Here is a 25,102-nt window from a genome sequence, read left to right on the forward strand (position 1 = left end):
CTTATGCTGAAGAGGACATGCCCTTGAAATGGGTGTTTCAACAAGACAATGACCCCAAACACACTAGTAAATGAGCAAAATCTTGGTTCCAAACCAACAAAATTAATGCCTCGCAGATGTGAAGAAATCATGAAAAACTGTGGTTATACAACTAAATACTAGTTTAGTGATTCACAGGATCGCTAAAAAAGCAGTTTGAACATAATAGTTTTGAGTTTGTAGCATCAACAGCAGATGCTACTATTGTGAACACCCCCTTTTCTACTTTTTTTTTTTTTTACTAATAGCCCAATTTCATAGCCTTAAGAGTGTGCATATCATGAATGCTTGGTCTTGTTGGATTTGTGAGAATCTACTGGTACCTTGTTTCCCATGTTACAATAAGAAATATACTCAAAACCTGGATTAATCTTTTTAGTCACATAGCACTAATATTATTCTGAACACTACTGTATATACATATATATATTACATAAAAACTCAACTATGCTTTTACGGGTACTTTGCTTTCACATTTTCACAAATAAGGTTTCTATACAACAAGTCACAAGATACTAATCTTCTTCACCATTAGGTATCATCACATAAAAACCAACACAGCAAGACAGCAGAGGCCTCTGGGAAATATCTACAAAGTGGTGACTGAGAACTCCAGCCTTGTTTTCCAGGAATGCATATCTCATGCCCAATAATACATTAACAATGATTGCAGCATACTTTAGAACTCTACGGTGGTCTGGTCTGGACTAATACATATAGGAGACAATGACATTCTACAAACTGCACTGAACAGCAGGCAGACACACTTGTCTTATGTCTTCTCGGTGTCACACAGATATTCATTATAATGAGGAACAACAGTCGGTTGGAGGCAATTCAATATTATAATACTGTAACAACGACGCCATCTGCAGGAGGCAAAGCAATCAAACCAACTTAAGGAAATAAATTCATATTAATCTTTAGCTAGAAACTACTACGAGGCTAGCAAGTGAATATTAAGTCGGCATGAACAATAAGAGCTACAACCTAAAACGGGTACAGACCAATACAGCAGAACACATGGTTTCAGCTATAAAGTTCTAACTTAAAGACTACTTATCATGAGGGTTAAGCAGAAGAGGCAAAAATTGGAGTTACACTTTTGTACAAAAGTAACTTTCTGTTGAACTCCGTTCGTTGCTTCACCGACTCTCTCCACATCAGTCTCTGGCCTACTGCTCATTCACTCCTATCAAGCCATGCAGATCCTGGTCTCTGTCACAAACGTGTTCTCAAAGTGATTGATGGTGAAACAATCATCTGCAGAACGCTTCTCGATCCCTCCACCTGACAAAAGATACACAAAAATTAGCACTGTACTGTGCACACCCACAAAACATCATCAGTTCTGCTCCCCAAACAATATTAGCACAGTGGATAATTGCAAAAAAAAAAAAAAATCCTTCAAATGGTGAAGCAAGCACCAAATCTGTCATAAATACACTTCAGACATTACCCATTTGAAAAGGTGGGGTGTCCACTTGACTTTCCAACAGGCAGTCAGCTTGGGGTCAATTAAAGAATTACATAGTGCTCAAAATTAAAATATATCAAAGACTATACCACATTATTTGTCTGATCACAAAGATTCCAAAAATGTATAGAATGGACTATCTATGACTAAATGTTGTAGAGTTATGGGGTAAAAACCTAAAGAATGTTGACAAAAGGTCCATTTCAGTTTGTACAGGGGTCAAAAGTTAAAGTTGCTCTAATTCTGGAAAAGATTAATGCAAATTATAGCTTGAGTTAATAGGGTTTTAAAAAGGAATAGTTTGCATCATGTGTCATAATTAGTTATGTTACGGGGTAACACATGTCATAGAATCCAATGGACATCGACACTGTTTAACCTTTACTTTGCAGACCAACCATTCAATGCAGTCAAAAGTATTCCATTTATTTATCTTACTAGCAGCATTTTTAAATTTTGACCTCTGTGTAATTCTTCAATTGACCCCAACCTGGCTGCATACTGAAAATCCAAGTGGGGACACTACTTTTTCAAAAGAGTAATGTCTAAGGGGTATTTGTGCCAGATTTGGTGCTTGCATCACCATTTGAAAGACTCCTCTGTAAATATTCACTTACCTGCTGCACTATATGTAGGGTCTGCATTTTTAACATGTGACATTCATTTATACAAATCACAAACACGGTAATGCTTTTCACATGTAAACACCCACAAACAGGTATGTGTCACATTCAGACCTGTGAGGCTGGAGCGATGCTGCATTCGGTACGTTTCTCTGCCATCACACAGTCGGTGGATGTAGAAACCCAGAGGTTTGAGATCATCAATACGCTCAGTCACCACCAGATCCTCGTGCACCAGATAGCTGCGGTACGAGCCAGACTGTGAGAAAGAGAAGGGACCATAAGGTGTGAATACGTATGACCTGAGCACGTGAACCACTTGCAGAGGCGTTCTGCAAAATTGATGAGCTGTGACAACTAAGAGCATTACACTGGTGTCTATTTTGAGAAGTTTCCACATCAATTCTACCTACCACATATTGATGATGGAAACTTCAACCAGGATTCAAATCAAGCCTGAATGGATTGCCCTAGGGGAGGTGATGGTCTAGTGGTTAAGGTGTTGGGCTTGAGTCCAGAAGATCATGGGTTCAAATCCCCGCCTGACTGGAAAATCACTAAGGCCCCTTGGGCAAGGCCTTTAATCCCCTATTGCTCTCGGCGCGCAGTGAGTGCCTTGTATGGCAGCACCCTGACACTGGCGTGAATGTGAGGCATAATTGTAAAGCTCTGTGAGTGTCTGATGCAGATGGAAAAGCACTATATAAATGCAGTCCATTTACCATTTCCATTTGTTTCCCCTCCTCAGTTAGACCTATTTCCGGTTCCATTGTTTACAATGCTTGACATCCACATTTTTGAAAAAAAAATTTTTTTTAATTTATTTTTCCATATGTGTGCAAGAAAGCCATGCAAGTTTATCTGATTTTGCAAGTCTGTGACCATGAACGTTTGGAGATGAAGCGGCGTCACGTTGCAATTCTCAACAGGACAGCTGGACAGCCATCGGGTATTGCAAAGGCTTTGCGTCCATCTGTCTGTCTGTGCTCAGCATGAGTCCAGGTCTATTACTTCTAGGATGTTCAAACTCACAGGGATCATTCTTGGGACACAGACCTTAGACAAAGATGGCCTTGACCTATTTTAAGAGGTCAAAAGGTCATGTTCAGTTTCCTATTTTTATGCTTATACGGCCGAGGGTATTTTAGCATTATATTATATTTAACCCTACCCCAACTGTAACCGTAAACATAACCCCCATGTCCCCCCAAAATTTCGTGATACCATCACAAAATGTTACATTTTTTTCCTAAGAAAACTGCGCCTTCAACATTTGTGCATACGAACGGTTTGACAATGTTCTCAATCCGTTTCCACAGTATGAACAAAATTAGGTTTGACCACATTGATTTATCCCAGATTTGCCCCCCCCCATACTGTCCCAACTTTTTTTTTGATTTGGGGTTGTAGCTGCAGGAACTCTTTCTTGTTCACCAAGATGCAATCACATAATATAATGACATCGCCCATCTTCGTCATTAAAACAAAGTGTCTCCTTTCAGCAGCTGCACCCTCAGATCCTCATCAGTCACACCACACTGGCTGCTCACCATCAGCTGTGAGAAGAGGTCAATGAGGTCCTGAGGGGGGAGCACAACCGAGGTGTTTAGAGGAATCACAAAGCAGGTCCTCAGTGTCAGATCCAGATACGCCGTCAGCTTCTGCACACAGAGTCAGCAGGAAATGTGTGTGAGCATGTGATCAGGTAGCCTGTGTGTGTGTGTGTGTGTGTGTGTGAAGGCACGGGGTTGCACAGACGAGCTGATCAGTTGACTTGAAGGCTGTGCACCGACGCTTTAAGCTGGACATCGACTGCTCACTGATGACATGATCATGAGCTTTGCAGCTCCAGCACTGATGGCGATCATGTTGAGGAAACCCTCTCACAGGCTGGGATCCAGCAAGCAGAACATTTGCAAACATTTACGCACTTTTGTTACTGGTCAGAGTTGCAAACATTTGCAAATGCTCTGCATGCTTTGAAGGCAGCACTGTTCTCACAGACTCGACGTTTGGGTGCTCACTCTGTTGAAGTCATGGAGGATGTAGGCGGGGTCTCCGGGTCTGAAGCGGGGAGGTGGGACATTGATAACGGCCATGCTGTCAGAGATCTCCACCTCTTCCTCCACTTGTGGCAGGTAGTACGGCTCGTTCTCTACACCGCCTGACATGTCGCTGAACTGCATTGCGCCGTGATACATCCTCTGAGGAAACACAACCAAAATCAAATTACAGCAAATCCAGCCACTCTCAAGCACAGCGAGACACACAGGCGGAGTATCCAGACATGACGAATTTCAGACAAAACAAATAAATACTGATACATGCTCTTATATTAATTAGTTTATAATGTTGGACATATTCAGGGAAGCATTTCTGATTAAATGCTCCAATTTGTTTTGTATGATGAACTGAAATTCACATAACATGAAAATTTGTTCAATGTCATGTATTTGCAGCTGTGTGTTCACTAGAGGGCGCAATTGTCAATTAAATGTGCTCATCGGTGCCATCTTCTGGGTGTGAAAACAGAAACAGAAAAAAAAAAAAAATCTGCACTTGGGTGGTTTTATAATCAGAGTACAAGTTTGGTTTAATGACAAGGTGAAAATGACCAACAAATCTGACTTTGCCATACATGGATAACTACTGGTCTATCAGCAGCAACGGTCATTTGGTTTGATATCCTCATTTGTTTAGCAGCAGAACTCTAATTATATCAGTTTTTACCAAAATATCTGTGTCATTTCCATGAAGTGTAATTTTGATGGTCAGCCAGAACTATTTATTTCGTAGGAGCTGATGCTGAGACCCTGATCCATGCATTTGTCTCTTCTAGTTTGGACTACTGCAATGTTCTATTTTCTGGTTTACCACAGTCCAGCATTTAAGGGTCTCCAATTGGTTCAAAATGCTGCAGCCAGACTTTTGACATGAAGCAGAAAGTTCGACCACATTACACCCATTTTGGCGTCTCTTCACTGGCTTCCTGTCCCAGTGAGATCAGATTTTAAGGTTCTGCTACTAACCTATAAAATTATTCAGGGACTGGCACCTCCCTACCTAGCTGACCTAATTAAACCTTACGTACCGGCCCTGGCTTTACGTTCTCAGGGTGCAGGACTACTTTGTGTCCCTAAGGTGAATAAAAAGTCTGCGGGTCACAGAGCTTTCTCTTATCGCACCCCTGTTCTGTGGAATGATCTCCCTGCGTCAATAAAATAATCAGATTCTGTGGAGACTTTCAAGTCCAGACTTAAGACGCACTTATTTTCCCTTTCATATGGCTAGTATACTGGTACAGTTTTGTTTTATGCTTTTTACTCTTTTAATTCATTTATTAGTAATTGGAGCGGGCCGCGACCTCAACTTAACCTAAATTCTGGGTCTTTTAGTGAAGTTTAGGGCTAGTGGCGGTGATCACCTTAGTATTTCTTCTGTTTTTCTTGTTGTTTAATGCTGGCAAATTATACAGTATTTTTTGTCTTTCTGATGCCTGATTCAGTTTTTTCTCTCTGTTTAAGGTGCAGCTCCATCCAGAGATGGGAGTTGTATTTGTGTTGGCAATCCTCCTGTCCTGTGCACCAACAGCATTCCTTGTATATTGTTTTGTGAATTGTTCTGTAATATATGTCTGTAGCATGGCCCAAGCAAAGGGTCACCCCTTTGAGTCTGGTCTGCCTCTGAGGTTTCTTCCTCAGAGGGAGTATTTCCTTGCCACTGTTGCTCTGGGGGTTGGTAAGGTTAGACCTTACTTGTGTGAAGCGCTTTGGGCCACCTCTGTTGTGATATGGCGTAATATAAAGAAAAATAAATTGAAATTGAAAATAAGAAACCACTAAATGGACTAATTTCCCTTTCAAAGCCTACACAGGAAATTTTGCTGAGTAAAATTTACTCTGCTTGGTAGCATTTGATCCCAGTCTAAATAGAGTAAATTACACTCTATCACAGAGTGAAACAGCTCAACAGTTGTTGCAGACTAAATGGTCCGCCCCCTAAACATTGATCTTGAATCATTCTAAAGTCAGTTTTAAGCAGAAACGAGGCAGTTTTAAGCAGAAACGAAGGTTTAAATGGTGACATATTTAAATGTCCAATGCGCAAGGCACGCATCAGCAGCCGGCTGATCAGAGCATCACAGCTCTGATCGCTTCCTCCGTCTGTTATTATGGAATAATGCTGAATTTATGTGGACAGGATTGTTGTACAAAAGCTTCAGTGCAGTTTGAAGCAGAAACGAGGTGTTAATCTGTGAACCGTGGCTGATGACGTAAGCGCAGTGAAGGCAAGGCTGACGGAGGACCGTTCAGTCTGCGACACCATCTGTTCAATGCAAGTGGTTTTACTTAGAGATGTCCCAATCCGATCATGTGATTGGAAATCGGGCCCGATCATGTGGTGTCAGACTTGATCGAAATCGGACGTTGCATCCCGATCAGGAATCCGATATAGATTTTATCCTCATTATTTTGATCAGCGCTATTTCAAGTTCATTATTGTAGATTAATGGGCCTTTCACTCATCAGAAGCGTCAGAGGCATCAAGAATCGGTCTAAAAAGCATTACTGTCAATGAGACGTGTTGCTTTTTAGAGGTGCCAGAAGCATCGCGTCAAAAGCCGAACTAAAGCGACGCTTCTGACGGGACCGTGCATTGCCGCTTGTCGGCAGGCTGACGCGGTCAAAGTTCAACCCGATCTTTTTTTTAAATTTATTTTATTATTATTTTTTATTGAACAAAAGAAAAAACATAAGTTCAACCAATCCAACCATCGACGCTCTGAGCTGTGACATAGCTTTGCGCTGTCCAATAGGAAGGAAGCGTCGGGCCAAAACATGGAAGACTAGTGTCAGAAACCACTGATCTGTACAAAACAGGAGCAGTTTTCTGAAGAAAAATCCTTGGAAATGTTTTTTGTTGTTGTTGTTTGTTACCTCAAAATTTCTAATTCCTGTTTAAAAAAGTTTAGAACACTTGTAATTAAAATAGCTAAATCAATAAATGGTTGTTTAGAAACCTTTCATCTGTAAATTAAAACCACCTGTTATTTCAGATTAGATAATTTCTTGTTTAACATGAGGAACCTTGGACATTATTTTTAGACAAGTAAAATAACATGGAAATTTGTACATTTTTTAAGTCTGGTAGATTATTACTGATTGTTCAAGCCACCTCAAGGAGAACGTGCACTGTTTAAGGTGATAATAAAATAAGATGATTAAAATGAAATATATAATATTTAGCATTTGTTCATTGTTCATTCAGTTTTTTAAAGTATCGGATCGGGACTCGGTATTGGCAGATACTCAAAATCAGATGACTCGGAATCGGATCAGGGCCAAAAAAAAAACCTGATCGGGACATCCCTAGTTTTACTCCACTAAGAGTTGATTTGACACTGTTTTGAGCTGATTTAGCTCTGTGGAAGAGTATAATTCACTCTATTTGGACTGGGATTAAATGCACTGTAGGGAACTGCACTGTGCAAAGATCTTAAGATCTCTGGTGTTTCTGTTTAAATCAATTTGGTTTTTTTGTTGGTTTTTTTTTTTACATTTTGACTTCATTAATACATTGAAAGAGCACATTTGAAATCTCCAAATGTAATAAATAAATAAATAAATGTGGCTGTATTTTTATTAAGCAAAGGCGTATATTAAAAATATAACAGATCTTTTCTGATGAAGAAAAGTCTGATTACTTTATAGGATTACAGCCCAATGCGTCATTTAACAAAGAATCATGCAAAGGGCTATAAAAGTCTTAGACATGGTCACTTCAGCAACACTGCCAAGAGACGCCAGCACAAAGAACAGATGCATTGCCTTGCGGAGGCTCTGGAAGTCCGAAGGAAAAACTGCAGGAAGTTCCAGTGTAAATACTCGAGGGAGCTTACTGTGACTGCTTGGACAGTTTTAAGGATAAGTAATTCAATATGTTAGCTGCAAAGGCAGCTTTTTATTTCTAATTTGATAAAAATAAATAAATAAAAATAAGCATAATCATTTTAATTTTTTGTTTGATACCACTGTGGCATTAAGCAAAAGAAATCATCCTGGAAGATGATTTTATTGTCCATTTTAATAATAGCAGTGATAACAGTAGTTGGATACTTCAGTGTGGTAAACCTGGAAAAGGTCAGTGGACTGGTATTCCTTCTAGCTTGTATGGCTGTGGATGTCAGTTTTGAAGGAATCAACTTGCAAGAACTTTCAGTGTAGGTTAGGTGGCAAAAGCACCACTTCCCCTCTAAAGCCTTTGCCGTCCTGGGTTGCCAAGGAGTTTTAACACATCCTGAAACATCTTAACTGGAGTGTTCCTGGCCAGTTTTAAGACAGCTAAATTTGTGGCTTTGACCCAGAGAGCTCCTGAAATATATGTCTGAGAAAGATCAGTTTGAATCCCAAACACCAGATTTCAGGGTATTGATTTGTTGCTGACAGCTGATTTGGATTCTTTGCTTATGATGTTGTTGGATCGTAGTGCTGCTTTTGATACAACTGATCACGGCACTGTGTTGAATAGACGTGGGTTTTTTTATTCATATTTCTGTGTGCTTTTATGGGTGAGGTCCTATTTACTGGGTTGGTTGCAATGTGTTGTCATTAACATGTCCTCACAATGCACTGCTGTACAACATGGGATTCTTCAGGGGTCAGTTCTTGGTCAAGTGATATTTTCCTCTATCTTGGTCTACTGATATTTTCTCTGAGGAGATATCATTCATACTTATCGCATTAACTGTCATTACTACGACATGTGTGGAGAAACATGCCACATGGCTAAAATGTTGAAGTTGATGCTCCCTGCACTGCAAAAACTGATATCTAAGAAAGTAAAAAAAAAGAAAAAAAAAAGACTTGTTTAAAGAAAATTTTGTCTAAATAGAAATATAATCTTGTTGAGCATTTTTTTTTACATAAGAAAAAATGTCTTATTTTGGGAAAATGTTTGCTACTTTTGAGAATTCTAAACAAGCAAATTTTTCTTACCCCATTCGCAGATTTCTTTTGCTGAATACAAAACAATTTGGCTAGATTTAGGATTATTTGGATTATTTTGAGAGGGGCAGTTTTTGCAGTGTGACAACGCAAGTGATACTCCACAGCTTAGTCTCGCAAAGTAACCACAAAGTCATTCCAGCAGTTCCCAAGGATCCTCTGAAGAGATCCAGTATCAAAGGCATCCAGTCGTAACTTAAGGTCACTGGTTTGCGTTAAAGTCTCACAACAAGATATGCAAGTGGCTGCAGGGGACAGACCAAATATTGCAAGGTTGAAGGCTCATCTGCATGCAGCGAGGAAGTGATTATTATCTAACTTCCTATTGCTGAATACACTTAAGACTGACGTGATGTTCACTAGTCCTGGTAAGTTAAAATTACTTGATCATCTCAGTCTGCCTATGGGTGCCAAGGCCATTAAGTACGGTGAGAAACTAATGATACTTTATGTCATTTTTGATCACTTTTTTCCTTCGATGTACTTATTACAGGTGACAAGGAGTGTCCTCTTTCATCTTCCAAGTATTGCAAAGATTACAACTATTTTTGTTTAACTCTAATGCAAAGGTCCTGCTTCACGCTTTTGTGTAGGGGTGGGGTATAGGGTGGGGGCAATCTATTTGTCAACATCTTCCACACATCATGATGCTGGCGATTATGAATCAATTCACAAATGTCAATCGATTTTATAAATGTTAATTATGGGGGCTGGAACACAGCTACTGGCCACAGTTGATAAGGACTTTTCACCTTTGTTATGTAAACTTGTGTTTCTACTTTTATTTAAGTAATTTTTGATTTGGTAATGTTCTTTTTACTGAAGTACATTTTCCATACACCTTGGTTACAGCTTCTCTCCATAACATGAGAGCACAATATCCCCTGCTGGCTAATGCTGCTTTGGCACAAGTGCTTGGTATGTACGAGGGTAGGCTGAAAAGTTCCCAGTTTACTTTAAACCGGTTAACACCTTGAGACAGAAATTAGTTCACCCTAAGGACAGGATCCCTAGTTACAAACAGAGCAATGTAGTGTATTATATCAGATGTCAGGAAAACTGTAACGAACACTACATAGGTGAGACTAAGCAACCTTTAAACAAGAGGCTATACCAGCACCGCAGAGAGGTCGCCAGTGGACCTCAGTCTGCAGTTCATCTCCACCTGAAAGACACTAACCACATGTTTGAGGACAAGGAAGTTAAAATCTTAGCCAGACAGAAGAAATGGTTTGAGAGAGGTGTCAAGGAAGAATTCTTTGTAAAACAGTTGAAACCCAGCCTTAACCGGGGGGCGGGTCTCAGACACGCTTTGTCCCCTGTTTACAATGTGGTACTCAGGTCAAAGGAGTTTCAGTGTTTTGTTCATGGTAATGAGTCATTCACGTCATCAGGAGAGTGGTCAAGGGAGCCATCAGGGGAGGCCTCCATCCCATCATTAGGAGAGTGCACAATAGGTGCTAATTAGAGCTATTGTTTAGTCACTAGCCTATAGCAGTTGGCCTCTCGGTAGGAGGGGTCTGGTTAGGTTAAAAACTCCAGCTTTTGTTGGCTTCTGGTTTATTCTTCTCTACAACAGTCAAGACAGAAGTCAGACTACCAGAGCAAGAATTTTAGCTGAGGAAGCTTCTGTGATTTGAAGCGAAACGTCCTCACGTCAAGCAACCCAGTCCAGTCGAAGATTCAAGCTTCTCTACTATAGTGTAATATGCATATTACCAACCTATAACAAGGACTTGTACAAAGTTTCATAAAATTCCTCCTAAAAATGTGAGAAGAGATGATTTCAGAATGCAGGCACCCACTCATGAAACTAAGTGTAGATTTGTTAATCCTGGGCCATAACTCTGGTAAAGTGGGCCCAACTGGAACAATATGATAATATGCATATTACCAACCTATAACAAGGACTTGTACCAAGTTACATACAATTCCTCTTATAAATGTGAGAGTAATTTATTTCAGAACGCTTATGCCATTTTTAGAATGGGTGGACAGACAGACAGACGGACACCATCCCCTTCGGGCTTTTGGCCAGCGGGGGATAAAAGTTGGAAGAGACGACACATGGAGCAGCTGTAGTTTCTGCACTGCTGTGTGCGAGATGAAAGGAGGAAAACAACCTGTTTTTGTGTATACAAACACACACTGCAGGACAAGAAGCATCTAGTGACACATTTTGACTACATCTAAACAGTTTTTAACATCAAAAATCTAAAAAATAAACTAAAAACATTTACCTGATGGAGTACTTTCTTGTGCTGCTACAGAAAATCTCCGCTTTTATCCGCACCCTCCATCAGCATGTTAAAGACTCTGCTGAAATCAGACTCATTCTGTTGTTACATAAAGGGTTAAAGGTAACCCAAGTGGATTATTATCATCATGGCTGATGACCTAAAATTGTCTCCAACACTATTTTCATTTAATATGTGTTGGGCAGACCATTGTGGTGGAATGCACAAGCGTATACAAAGAAAAAAAAAAGAAAAAAGACCTTTTTGGATTATATGCCAAATATCAAAGGAAAAAAACATGGACTAACATGTTCGGGCTCCATCTGAGCACAGTTTTTAAAATTCAAAATATAAAAAACAAACAAACATAAAAAAAAAGCCAAACATAATCATGATATGATGGTGTGATCATTTGTACTGCAAAAGAAAATCTTTGGTTTTATCCTCACCCTCTTTAAACTGGAGGCTGAGCTGTCAGCTCTACTGAAAGTAGACACATTATATTGTTTTATACAGGAAACAATCCAACTTGATTATTTGTAGAATATCACGGCTGATCACCTAGAACAGTCTTCACCAATATTTTCATTACCTCCGCCAAGGAGGTTATGTTTTCGGTCGAGTTTGTTTGGTTTGTCTGTCTGTCTGTTTGTCAGCAGGATAACTCAAAACGTTTTGAACGGATTTTGATGAAATTTTGTGGAGTGGTTGGAAATGACAAGAGGAACAAGTGATTAAATTTTAGTGGTGAACCGGATCACGATCCGGATCCAGGAATTTTTTAAAGGATTCTTGACCATTGCGGGATAGGGGGAATTTTGACATTCTAGTTTCTAACTCCACAAAAACAAGGCAGAAAGGCTTGAAAAAAATTAGGGTGTAACATAGTCAAATGTTCTATCAAACAACAAATTTTGGTGATGATCGGATCCGGATTCCGGATCTGGTGATCCAGAATATGCAAAAATATAGGGAAAATAGAAAATGTGTCAGTGTGAGGTGACAAATGAAGCTAGAGATGCACAACTAACACCAAATTGTAGCTGAATCTGTACTGATTCAGTAAGGTGTCATCAGATTTGATGTAGCTTCAAATGTTATGGAGCTAGATCCAGAAGAAAACCGCCATTACCGAAAAATCGTTTTTATACAATAACTTTTGAACTAATAAAGACATAAAAGTGATTCCAAGTTCTAGTGGTATGTTTTCATGGTCAAGGATGTCAAATATAAAGGAAAGAAAAGTGTATGTATCATAGTTTTGGTTGTAACACTGAATTGTTGAATAGATCACTGTGCCAAGGAGGGAATCTCTTTAGGGTCAGTGACCCTATGGCCTTGTGTAGCACATGCGACACTTAAAAAATAGTTCTATTTCAGAATTTACTGTTATTTATTTAGAGAAGTGTTTCATAAATGTTAAAAAATTAATATATTTGCAGTTTAGTTGAATAATAAATTGAATTTTGTCTCTTATTTGTTTTTGTCTATAAGCACATGCAATATCAATATCAGTGCTCAGATGACAGTAGCTTCTGGGAAAGGTGCAAGTTGCAATAAACTGTGATGCCAAGCGCTAAGGATACATGCTATCCAGTCACAGCAGATGAAACTTTTTTTTACTAGCAATGATCATTGTTAGACTTTTTTAGGTTCAATGATTCCACGGCGTGTAGATGTTATGGCGTCAGTGACCCCATGGCCTTGGCGGAGGTTTGTACTCTCTGAGTGCTTCTAGTTTTAATATGCTCTGGGCATTGCACTGTGGTAGAAGGCACATGCACACAGTTTGTTCCACTGAACTTAAAGTGCAAAGGAAAACATGTGCAAATGATGAGAAAAAGATATGGTGTGCCATGTTTTCTGTAGTTTTAAGAGTGTTTGCAAATCTGCAAATCAGCAGTGTAACAAAGTTTCATGATTAACACAATGCACATTCTTGTTCTAATTATTCTGACAAAAGTACAAAGTGCATTAGTGCACCACAGCTAAGATGAGATGCACATAAAGACCGAAACAAGCTGCAGATGTGAGCCTGACCTTTTTTTTTTGCTGGACTGGTAATAATCCAAACAATAAGAGCCACACAAGTGCAAATAAAGCTGAGCTGTTACAAAATGCATATGAGATTAATTCATTATGGATCATTACAAATGCTTTGATTTGAAATGTAACAAACAGTCACACAGTAAGAGGAAAAAAAAACAATCCTGTGTAGAAAAAGGTGCACTGAACACTGTTTTATAATCACTCTCAATCATAATCGAATTATGTATAATTTTGATATAATTTCATTGAAGAGCCCATCACAAATATTATCATGACTCATTACTTTCCAAGCTTGTTAAATATCTCTGGTCAATATTTGGGTCAATTTTTGCTGATTATTGTAAAGTTATTGCTCACCATTGAATTGTTTCAGGTCACTTTAAAGCTGCTGTGATGAAGCCACTTCTTAAGCAACCCAGTTTGGACTCTAGGTTGCTTATTAGATCCATTTGTTTCAGTCTTTAGGCTACATTATTCCAAGGGCACTGCACCCCATAAAGTGGTGAACAATTTGTTGCCGACTATGGATTTATGTCAGTCTTGCCGTTAATGGATCTATAGTAAATGCAGCCTTTGATACAAGTGATCATTGTATTTTGTTGGAAAGAACTGAAAAGTGTTTTGGTATTTCTGCAACAGTACTTTCTTTGTCAAAATATTAGATGTCACAATGACTGCAATGCATTCAATATAATGCCACAACAACAGGATGTTCAACTCTGAAGTATGGGGTGCCTCAGAGTTATGCACTGGGTCCACTGGTATTCTCCTTCTATGCTGTATCTCTTGGTCAAATAATGTGGAGCTCCTGGATTGACTTTCACTCTTGTGCTGATGACCTGGGGATGCACATGCATATTTGTGTGTGTAATGCCTCTTATACTGCAAACAAAGAGGCTTGTCTGGTTGCAGTGAAGAACTCAACATTTTCTAATTTTTTACTTTTGAATTCAGAAAAGACTGAAACGATTACAAATATCTTTATGATTAATTAACACTCTTACTGGGTAAATGTGTGATTCATCACAGCCAAAATGTTTAAAATCTTGGTGTGATCCTTTTTCACAACAAAGGTAGCCACAATTCGCTCATCTCCCTGCTACAACACCATCTCACTTCAAACTCAATATCTCCCAACCCACTCCACACTTTTTCAGATTTCATGGACACCAATCTGACAGAGGTAGAGAGAATCATAAAATGCATGAAAACATCTACTTGTTCATTGGATCCTCTCCCTACACCACTACTAAAAATCAAGCATTACAGCTATTAGTCCTCTAATCAAAGAAATTATTAACCAGTCACTCAAATCCGGTCAGGTTCCTCCAGCTCTCAAATCAGCCATCATTCGCCCTCATCTCAAAAAACCCTCACTCGACCCGAAAATCCTGGCTCATTACCGCCCTATCTCAAACCTGCCGTTCCTTTCCAAAGTCCTGGAAAAAGTCGTATCAGTTCAACTCCATGATCACCATCTCTCCTCCTCCTATTGGATCTATCAGCCGCTTTTGACACCACTGACCACACCATCCTGTTCCACTGCCTCAACACTGAAATAGGACTCACTGGCACATCTCTCAACTGGCTCATATTCCGCTTATATCTCACAAACAGGACAGAATGTGTTACACTCGGACAATCAAATCCAAAATCCATACTGTCAGCTGTGGAGTGCCACAAGGGTCCGTCCTTGGTCCAACCTTTTTTACCATCTACATGCTCCCCCTTGGTCAAATCATCCGTAAACACAAGGTTTCATTTCACTGCTACGCAGACGACACACAGTTATACATCAAAATGGACTCCACACTCACCTCGGCTCTGCTGTCTGCCCTTCAGGCTTGCCTGGAGGAGATAGAGGCATGGATGACTGATAACTTTCTGAAACTAAACACTGACAAAACTCAAGCCATCCTTATTGGTACCCCACATCAAACCCAGTCCTCCTCCCTCACTAGTATTCCCATTCTCTGCCACAACATTCCCCTGTCCACCTCCGTTACCATCCTTGGAGTCAGATTTGACCCACATCTCACCTTTGACACCCACATCCGCCACCTATGCAAAATCTCTTTCCATCACCTCAAAAACATAGCCAACTCCGCCCCTCCCTTTCCCAACCGGATGCTGAGAGGTTGGTCCATGCTTTTGTCTCCTCCAGGTTGGACTATTGCAATGCCCTCCTTGTTGGGACCCCTGGTAAAAACCTGCAAAAGCTGCAGCACATCCAGAACTGTGCTGCCCGGGTCCTGACGAGGAGGCGCAAGTTTGACCACATCACCCCTGTCCTCAGATCCCTCCACTGGCTTCCCATCAAATACAGAATAGAGTACAAACTCTGCCTCCGCACTTAGTGCATACACGGAACCGCCCCTGCCTACCTCAGCGAACTCCTCACCCCACACACCGCCTCAAGATCTCTCCGCTCCACCACCTCCTCACACTGCCTTCACCAACTCAGGACCAGACTCTCCACCATGGGAGACAGGGCCTTCTAGGCAGTGGTCCCTCGGCTCTGGAACTCCCTCCCAGAGACCCTGAGGGCCCCACAAAGTGTGGAGGTCTTTAAAAAAGGCCTAAAGACATTTTTATTTCAAAAGGCCTTTTAGATATTTTATCTTTTGAAATGGTTGTACAAAATCTGTTTTTAAATCCTTGCTGTAGCACTTTGAGATTTCTTTGAAATGTAAGGTGCAATACAAATAAAATGTATTATTATTATTATTATTATTATTTGACCCAACATTATCCTTTGAGTTGTATGAGATGTTGTTAAAACCACCCAGTTAGGTTAGGAAAGAGGGGTGGACTAGCAGCCCGGCAGAGCATATAGGCCACAAAAGGACCAATTTCTCTTGCCAAAATAAACCTTCTTAGTTAAACCATTTGGTACTCTTGATAAAGGATACCAGGTTTCTTAGCTTTAGTTTCCTAATCTGGTGAGGTTACAAAACAAAGGAACACAAAAACCTCTGCCTCAGTCTACCTCTTGCTGGACACTGGAACAAAAATCGGAGACATATCTCAGGTTCCTTCCCACAGGCTGTACATGTACTGACTGGTTGGAGTCTCATTCTATGTCTGTTCAAGAGGTTGTGACCTGTGTTGAGTCCCAACCACTGTGCTTATTATACTTCTAGGCAGGCCAACTAGCTCCCTGGAAAACCTTAGGAATGGTCCTTCCATGAGCTGTCTTGCCTGCCTGCAGTCACTCAAGCACTGCCATCGTTGGTGGTGCTGCTTCCTGATCCAGTTCTGGAGGGTGGGCTTCTGCACAGCAGTTGACACCACTACAACGGGCTCTGGACCTACAAATTTCGTTGAGCTCCCCGACTTTGTAAACCAGTCCACTGTCTTGTTACCTGGAATACCTGTATGACCAAGTACCCACACTACAACTACATCATTAATGTCTCCCAGCATGTTAAGTGCCTGGGCACACTGCCACACCAAAGTTGATGAGAGGAATGGCCCTTTAATGGCTCTTATACGGGTGATTCTTAGACTACGGGCACTTATTATGTCCTTTGATCATATTGTATGAAAAACAGAATAAAAGGGAAATTTCACACTTTTATAGTTATCTTTACAATGAAAATGTGTTAAGAAATTTGTTCTAGTAGTCTATGATGACTTTTTCACCTTTTTTCACCATCATTATATGCAAATATTGCCGTTTTGTGCTTGTCCCACACCCAGACTTTTGATCTTCAATGATAAAAATGAATGGTAAAGAAACGTTTTTTCTAATGTTTTAAAATATCTCTGAATAAAATATCAGTAAAATAATCAAAACATAATTGGGGTATTCAATGTCATACAACTGTTGTGATTTTTTTAAACAAAATGTAGTTGTCCCATAGTATTGCCGTAATTTCCACCACAACACTGTAATGTCCCTTTAAACAGTTGGTATGAAAGATTGTTTGGGTAGTTTCTATGGAGATAAACAGTGACATCAGAGCACATGTATATAGCGCCAAATCACAACAAACAGTTGCCCCAAGGCGCTTGTAAGGCAATGGTGTGGTGGAAATTACATTTACAAGGCCAATAGTGCCCGTAGTTAAAGAATCACCCATACACGCCTGACTATCTGAGTAAATAAAAACTCTAAAATTGAGGTTAATCAGGAACTCCACACACTGAATGACAGCAAACACCTCAGCCTGAAAGACGGTGGTGTATGTGCCCAGTGCAAAGCTCTTTTCCTGTGTCAGGCCATCGTATTGTACAGTATTAAAACCCACTTTCATTTGTGTAACACTGCAGTGATGACACCAATCTTGTCACTGGAGGCTTCTGAAAATCTCCTTCACACCTTTTTTCCTCTCCAGAATTGTTTGCTGAAATGTTTTAATATCTGGTTTACCACATAAGAATACACAAGGTCTTCAGATGATTCATAATATGGCTGCTGACTAAAACCAGGAGATCTGATTACACCACACTGGTTCACAGGAAGCCAGAGAAGAGGAGCCATCCTCTTCTCTGGCTTCCTGTGAACATTAGAGCAGATGCCAAGGTTTTGTTGTTGATTTACAAAACTGTAACTGGTTGTGTACCCAACTATCTCGCAGAGCTCACTAAGCCTTATGTGCCTTCTCATGCCCTGCATTCTCAGCATGCAAGCTTACTTTGTGTACCTACTGTTAAAAAGAAGTCTACAGGCTACAGATCCTTTGCATACCATGCTCCTAGTATATGGAATAGTTTGCTGTATGACATTAAAAAGTCCACTTCACCTGATGTTTTTAAAGCTCATCTGAAAACCTATTTCTCCTATTTAAAACCCATTTCTTCTCTTGCTTACAATTAGTTATGGTTTTATATAAATAAAGCTACATTTGTTGTTATGGATGATATTGTTGGTTTGTTCTTCTGCATATTTAAACTTTTAGCTAGCTACTGTCTTTTCATGCTTTATCATGGAAAGCACTTTCCCTGAAACTGCTATACAAGTTATACAATGCAACCATTATCATTAGATTAGATTTATTGGTCCCCGTAGGGAAATTTGTCTTCACTGACTGTACATTATACATAACAAGACAGACAACGCAGTAAACACAATAGCACATCACAGGACAGACAACAACAATATCACAGTAGCACAGCACAAGACAGACTGCATAGACATCTACAATAGCATGAATAACAACAATAACAAGCAGCAATACAATGGCAGACAGACTGGTCACTGGGGCTTGCTGTTAAAGGCCGCTATAGCTGTGGGGATCAGGCTCCTCCCGAGGCAAACCCTCCTAAACTTAATGCTTCTGTATCTGCGCCCTGAAGGAAGTGGAGTAATGAATTTGGCAAAGTGGGCGAATGGTGTCTTGTACTATAGAGTTTGCTATGCGAACAATGGCTCTATTGTTCAATTCTGTGAGGTTGGGTGTGGGGAGTCCAATGATTCTGGCAGCTGTGTTTGTGATGCGTGTGAGTTTGGCCCGGTTTGTGACAGAAAGCACGGTAAAGAAACATGAGGAACAGTACAGAATGATGGGTTGAATGATGCTTTGATAAAGTAACAACAGCAGGTGGGGTGCAACATGTAGTCCTTTGAGTTTGCAGATGGCTGACAGTCTTTGTTGGCTTCTTTTTTGAATGTCCTTGGTGTGCTGATCAAAGGTGAATTTATTGTCCAGAGTTATTCCTAAATATATGAAAGTGTCCACTGCCTCAAATATTTGTGTGTTTATGATGGTAGGGAGCTGGGGTGAGGGAGGGCTGACCATTAGTTACCTTTGTTTTATTGACATTTATTTGAAGATGGTTGTCTGTGCACCATTTGGTGAAGTGAGTGATTGTATTATGGTAGTCCAAGGTGGATTGGTTTTCTGAGAGGAGTGCAAGGATGGCTATGTCGTCTGAATATTTAAGATATGATATGGTTGGTGAGATGCTTAGACAGTCATTGGTGTAAAGAATGTACAGGAATGGGCTCAACACACATCCCTGTGGGACACCGGTGTTAATGGTAAGTACAGGAGTTGTGGTTGAGCCCACCCTTACTGCTTGTAGTCTGTCTGTGAGGAAGTTATGGGTAAGGTGGATCAGCTGGGGAGGAATGTTGAGATGGTAAAGCTTCTGGATCAGCAGATGTTTCTGTAGGGAATTGAAGGTGGAACTGAAGTCTACTGATAATATCCTGGCAAAGTTGCCTGGGGCCTCCAGATGCTGAAGGAGGAGGTGCAGCAGGCAGGCCACAGCATCCTCTGTACCTCTTTTTGCCTTATAGGCAAATTGAAGGGGATCCAAGTGTGGGGTGACAAGTAGAAGAATGCATCAGGATACTTAGCTAACATAGCGTTAGCATCCTCAGCTATTAGCTCCACTGCCATATTGATGTTAGCACTGGGGGCTACGTAGACACAGCTGACAACAACAGTGGGGAATTTCCAGGGGAGATAGAAGGGACAGAGGGACAGGGTCAGCAGCTCCAGGTTAGGAGTACACACTTTACAGTGCACTTTGATGTTATTACACCACAGAGTGTTGATGTAAAAGCAGACCCTACCACCTCGTGTTTTCCCCCCGAGTGCCTCCTCCTACCGGACCTGATGATGGTGAAGTTATCCAAGCTGACCTCGGAGTCGGGAACCGACTCCTCTAGCCAAGTCTCAGAAAGAGCAATGATACAGATGTTCCTGAAGGCCCTTTCAAATCGGCACCTTGCCTGTAATAGATCCATCTTGTTATGGAGTGACTGAACATTGGACATGATGATAGTGGGAAGAGGGGTTTGTAGGGACGTCTCCTCACCCGGCATCAGATACCTCCACGTCTCCCCCTTTTCCTTGGCTTAAACTCTGGTGGTAGAACCATGGCAGGCTTGGTGATGCTCCACAGTGAGGCCTGGTGTAGCAGGAGTTCATCTCGACCGTAGGTGAGTAGCTTATTGCCGGTGTCGGGCTGAAGTGTGAAGCTTTCGCAGATTACCCATAGGATTGCGAGGAAAATGGTGAGCACCTTATAGCTTGTTGTCATGGCTGACCAGTCTGAATTAGCCCACATATAGCACACACTGAACATTTAGACAACGCAAACACATTAAACACAAGGAAACACAAGGAAACACGAAGTACATTCAAGGAAACACGGAGTACAGTCAGTGCTGTCGCAGCAGAGCGTGTGCCATCTTACTATTCAAATATTAATAATGTTTTCATCATCATCATTAGGCTGTGAGACCTGTACATCAACTAGTAACATAACAACAATTTTTGGCACGACATAGGTCTCTCTGGAGACTGGAATTAATTAGTGAAACTCAGATGAGGTGTACTACTTGACTAAACTTGACCTACATTTTCTGTATTTTTTTTCATTCATTAATTTATTTTTAATGTAGAAAGATGAAATCCATATTGATTGACCTGGTACAGCACTACGTATATGAGCGAGAGGTCTGGAAGTTGAATCCCACCACAGGCCACAGAGACTTTTGGTCGGTTGCATATTGGTGTAGAATGTGGCAGGTGAATCCAAGTTACAGCTGAAGGTTCTTAGATATTAAATGCAATGTGAAAGCCAGACTGAAAAGTTTTGTGCAATATGCAAACTGGAGAAAATGGATTTTTTTATTTTTTTTTTTTACATTAATGTATCTCAGTGCAATTTCTTGAAAGGCACTGCATGCTTCTGGTGTTGGAACAAGGTTTGAAACATGAGGACTCAGATGTCTTGCATCTTGTGTGTTATTTTATCTTAAATGGTTTTGGGTAGGATTAGGGTGAGGGTAAAATTTTTGTGAAATACATAAGATTAAAAAATATACTGTATATATAAAAAACCTCAACTTCAGGACCAATATTTTTCTCATGATTTGCTCAGTCACATATTTGTGTTGTTGCAGGATGTTACAGGACTATGCAGTCCCAGTTGCAGATGAAGGTTCTTGGTCTTGTCTTGACATACCACATGGGTAATGCCTGGATTATACGTGATACGCCCTCTAATGTTCAATGTAAAGAAATGTATATCATTACAGACACCACAGCAGCCACGAGAGGCTAATTTTGCCTGATCTTTATCATCCTGTTGTGTGGAACATGTGCACAGAACATTCTAGAGAGTTTTTGTGTCACGTATCGATCACGTGATTTTTGCACCCCGTGGCCATTTTGGATTATGGCGCGGTGGCCACTGTGATACGCTGTCGTCAGTTGTTCAAACAGAGGTGATAAAAATGAGGAAGGTCACTCATTTTACAGGCTGCCAGCAGTTAATGTGCATCAAGCAGTGGAGTGTTACAAGCTTTCTCAGCGATGCAGAGACCTGGATCCGCAGATCTGAAGGAGGCTTTAATATGGCCAGAACCAAGCAGACTGCCCGTAAATCCACTGGAGGCAAAGCTTTGAGAAAGCAGTTGGCTACCAAAGCCGCCCGGAAGAGCGCTCCGGCTACCGTCGGTGTGAAGAAGCTTCACTGTTATAGGCCCGGCACCGTGGCGCCGAGAGAGATCTGGCGCTATCAGAAATCCACCGAGTTGCTGATCCTGAACACTGCAGCTTTTACAATGATGGAGCTAATTTATGGATTTTTACAGGCTTTTTCATAAGTCAAAATATGTCAATTGATGTTGCCAATTGATTTCCTGAAAGCTCCTCATGCGGTTTAAATTCCCACACAGTGTAAATATAAGGTCTTACCCATTTGTTTTAGTGAAGAAAAGTCTCTCTTGGCACGTTGCGCCACAGTTGCTCAGTCAGATCAGTTAACGAAGCGGCGCCTTCAACCCCCCCCACCCTTCCAAACCGGTTCTCTGTCTTGGCGCAACAAGCTGAAAAAGTCACAGCGCCTCCTTAACATCTCACATACCACAGACTCCATCTGATCCTAGCTGCACGCGATGAAAGTTAGAAAAAGTTAAAATTACTCAGTTCTCCGTGTGGAGGAGACACCGTGAGCACGCGCTGGATGACTTGCACGTCAATATTTATGTGCAACACTTCAGGGGAAAAGCATTTACGGTACGTATTTAATTAAAAGTTAAAACTAGAAGCACTCGGAGAGCGCAAAGCTCCGCCAAGGCCATAGGGTCACTGACGTCACATGGAATACCCTTTGGCAAAGAGAATTATTCCACGTCTTTCACGCATCTACTGTCATGTTTCAGTGGTTAAACCCTTAGATCTTCAGCAAATGTATTTCTAAAGAGAAACTGCATGAACTACACAAGTTTTTTATTTTTTAATAAGTTTATTCAATGAGGAGAAACAAGTGCTAAATTATTGTTGTGTCATAACTTAATTTTTGTTCAGCCTTTGTGACCCATCTTCATGAAGTTAGATGCAAAAATGTTGAAACTGGCCCTATCCTACAATGATAAAGAATCCTTAACAGAAATTACTGGATCCGGATTGTGTTCCGGATCAGCACCAAAATTTAATGACTTCTAGGTCAGGCCAAGATACACCCCTGGTAAGAATTTCATTAAAATCTGTTGAGGATTTTTTGAGTAATCCTACTAACACACCAAACAACCAACAAACAAACAGACGCGACTGAAAACATAACCTTCTTGGCGGAGGTAAAAATCTTTCTGTCTATCACCTTTCTGTGTAAATCATGTTACAATGTGGAGACCGGCAGCTTATAGACAAGTCCATCTTATTTATGTGCAATTTCCTTTTTCTTTTTAAAACTGGTGGGTGCAGCTAATATTCAGGTGCGCTCTATAGTCCGGAAATTACGGTAATGTTTTTTTCATTCGTGCAATGGAAAGAATAGTTCATGATAGTCCGTGAGCCAGTCATCAATTTTGACCTAATCGGTACCACTGAAGGTGACTAAACGACACTTACAATCCAGCCTCAGTGTATCATTACCTACACAAAAATGTATGATAGCCATCCCAGGGTGGTAGCTGTAGCCAGGTTGGGGTCAATGAAGAATTACATAGAGGTCAAATTTTAAAAATGCTCCAATCACATTGAAAACTATATCATATTATTTGTCTGATCATAATAATTCCAAAAAAAAGTATAGTTTGTACTATCTATGATGGAATGTTCTGAGGTTCTTGGGAAAAACAGCAAAAATGGTGACAAAGGTCAATTTCAGTTTGTACAGGGGTCAAAATTTAAAGTTGCTAAAATTCAGTAAAAAAAATGATGCAATATATTGTTTGGGTTAATAGGGTTCTAAAGGAATAGTTTGCACCATCTGTCATGCTTAGTTATCATGTTACATGTCATAAATCCAATAGATGTTGACCTTGTTTGACCTTGAAGACCAAACATTCAACACAGTCAAAAGTATTCCATTTATTAATCCTTTTATTTCAACCAATAATTTGCATCATTCTGTACTGAAATTGGAGCATCTTGAACGTCTGACCCCTGTACAAACTGAAACTGACCTTTGTCAATTTTTGCTGTTTATACCCCATAACTCCAAAACCCTCCATCACAGACAGTCCAAACTATACCTTTTTGGAATCGTTATGACCAGACAAGTAATATGACATAGTTTTCAACATGATTGGAGCATTTTTAAAGTTTGACCTCTGTGTAATTCTTCACTGACCCCTCGCTGGCTACAGCTACCACCCTGAGATTGCTATCATACAATTTTGTGTACGCCATGATACACTGAGGCTGGATTCTAAGTGTTGTGTAGTCACCTTAAGTGGTATCGAAAACCTGCTTGGCCCATGGACTATGAGGTGAACCAGACACCATTGCACTCATAAATATTCATTATTTAGGGTGATAATGAAGGGCAGCTCGTCGCGTTGGTTCATATAACCAAGGGGTCAGACTGTATCTTGAGCCTGAGGTGATGAATGACTGACACGTGACAGGTAAGTAAGAGAAGGCGGGGCGTTTACCTTTGGGGTGAAATACCGGTAGAGACAGGCCCCGCCCACGATGAGCCCGCTGAGGATGAAAGCGATGCCCAGTAAGGTGAGCAGGTGAGCGAGGTGAGTGAGTGAGGGCTCCGGAGCAGAGGCCAGCTCCGGATCCTGCACATAAAGCAGCTGTTACCATCAAAAATCACAAGGTGCACACAGGCCCGTTCCGCACCATCGCACGCTGACGTCCGTTACCTTCACGGCGGCCGTCTCCTCTTTCCCGTTCAGCGCCTTGTGCGCCACCGCCGAGTGAAACGCGATCTTCACCATTCTGCAGCCAAAATACCTGCTTTGGAGTGGGGTGGGGGGAAAAAACCACGGATACGGTCGGTGTACGAGCTGCAGCGTCCGTTAGCCGTGAGAAAGCTCGGCGCTGTGACGCACTTTAGGGCAGCTTTATCCTCAGCTTCCGGTGGCTCCCGGGGATTAAAGTGTGCCACGGAAAAACACAGCAGAGAGAAGCTACCGAGACATCCAGAGCCCGGGGGTCTGTCGTCGTCCAATCAACTGTTTTTTTTTTTATTTTATTTTTATTTTTTTATAATAAAAGTGTTTATTCGCTCATTTAGTGCGTCTGACTTTAAGCGAGAAATAAACTGTTTGTTGGCGCCATCTAGTGACGAAAGACAGAAACAAGTCATATTACTGGGGTTGGATTAACAGCATATATATATATATATATATATACACACACACACACACACACACACACACACACACACACACACACACACACACACACACACACACACACACACACACACACACACACACACACACACACACACACACACACACAACCCCTG

At 40.9% G+C, this 25,102-nt stretch overlaps 1 protein-coding gene across 1 annotated transcript; it reads right to left on the bottom strand.

Annotated features, from left to right (window-relative positions):
- Nucleotides 1-505: 505 nt before the first annotated feature.
- Nucleotides 506-24,771, bottom strand: LOC117519971 (integral membrane protein 2A-like). Its single transcript, XM_034181265.1, has 6 exons — nt 24,492-24,771; nt 24,273-24,407; nt 4,164-4,343; nt 3,690-3,800; nt 2,254-2,398; nt 506-1,329 (listed from the first exon to the last, which is right to left on the bottom strand). Exons 1-6 carry the CDS (start codon nt 24,564-24,566, stop codon nt 1,235-1,237), a joined length of 741 nt encoding a protein of 246 aa, XP_034037156.1. The 5' UTR covers nt 24,567-24,771; the 3' UTR covers nt 506-1,234.
- Nucleotides 24,772-25,102: the final 331 nt, after the last annotated feature.

The sequence above is a fragment of the Thalassophryne amazonica genome, chromosome 11 (assembly GCF_902500255.1).
Source record: "Thalassophryne amazonica chromosome 11, fThaAma1.1, whole genome shotgun sequence".
NCBI classification, from domain to species: Eukaryota; Metazoa; Chordata; class Actinopteri; order Batrachoidiformes; family Batrachoididae; genus Thalassophryne; species Thalassophryne amazonica.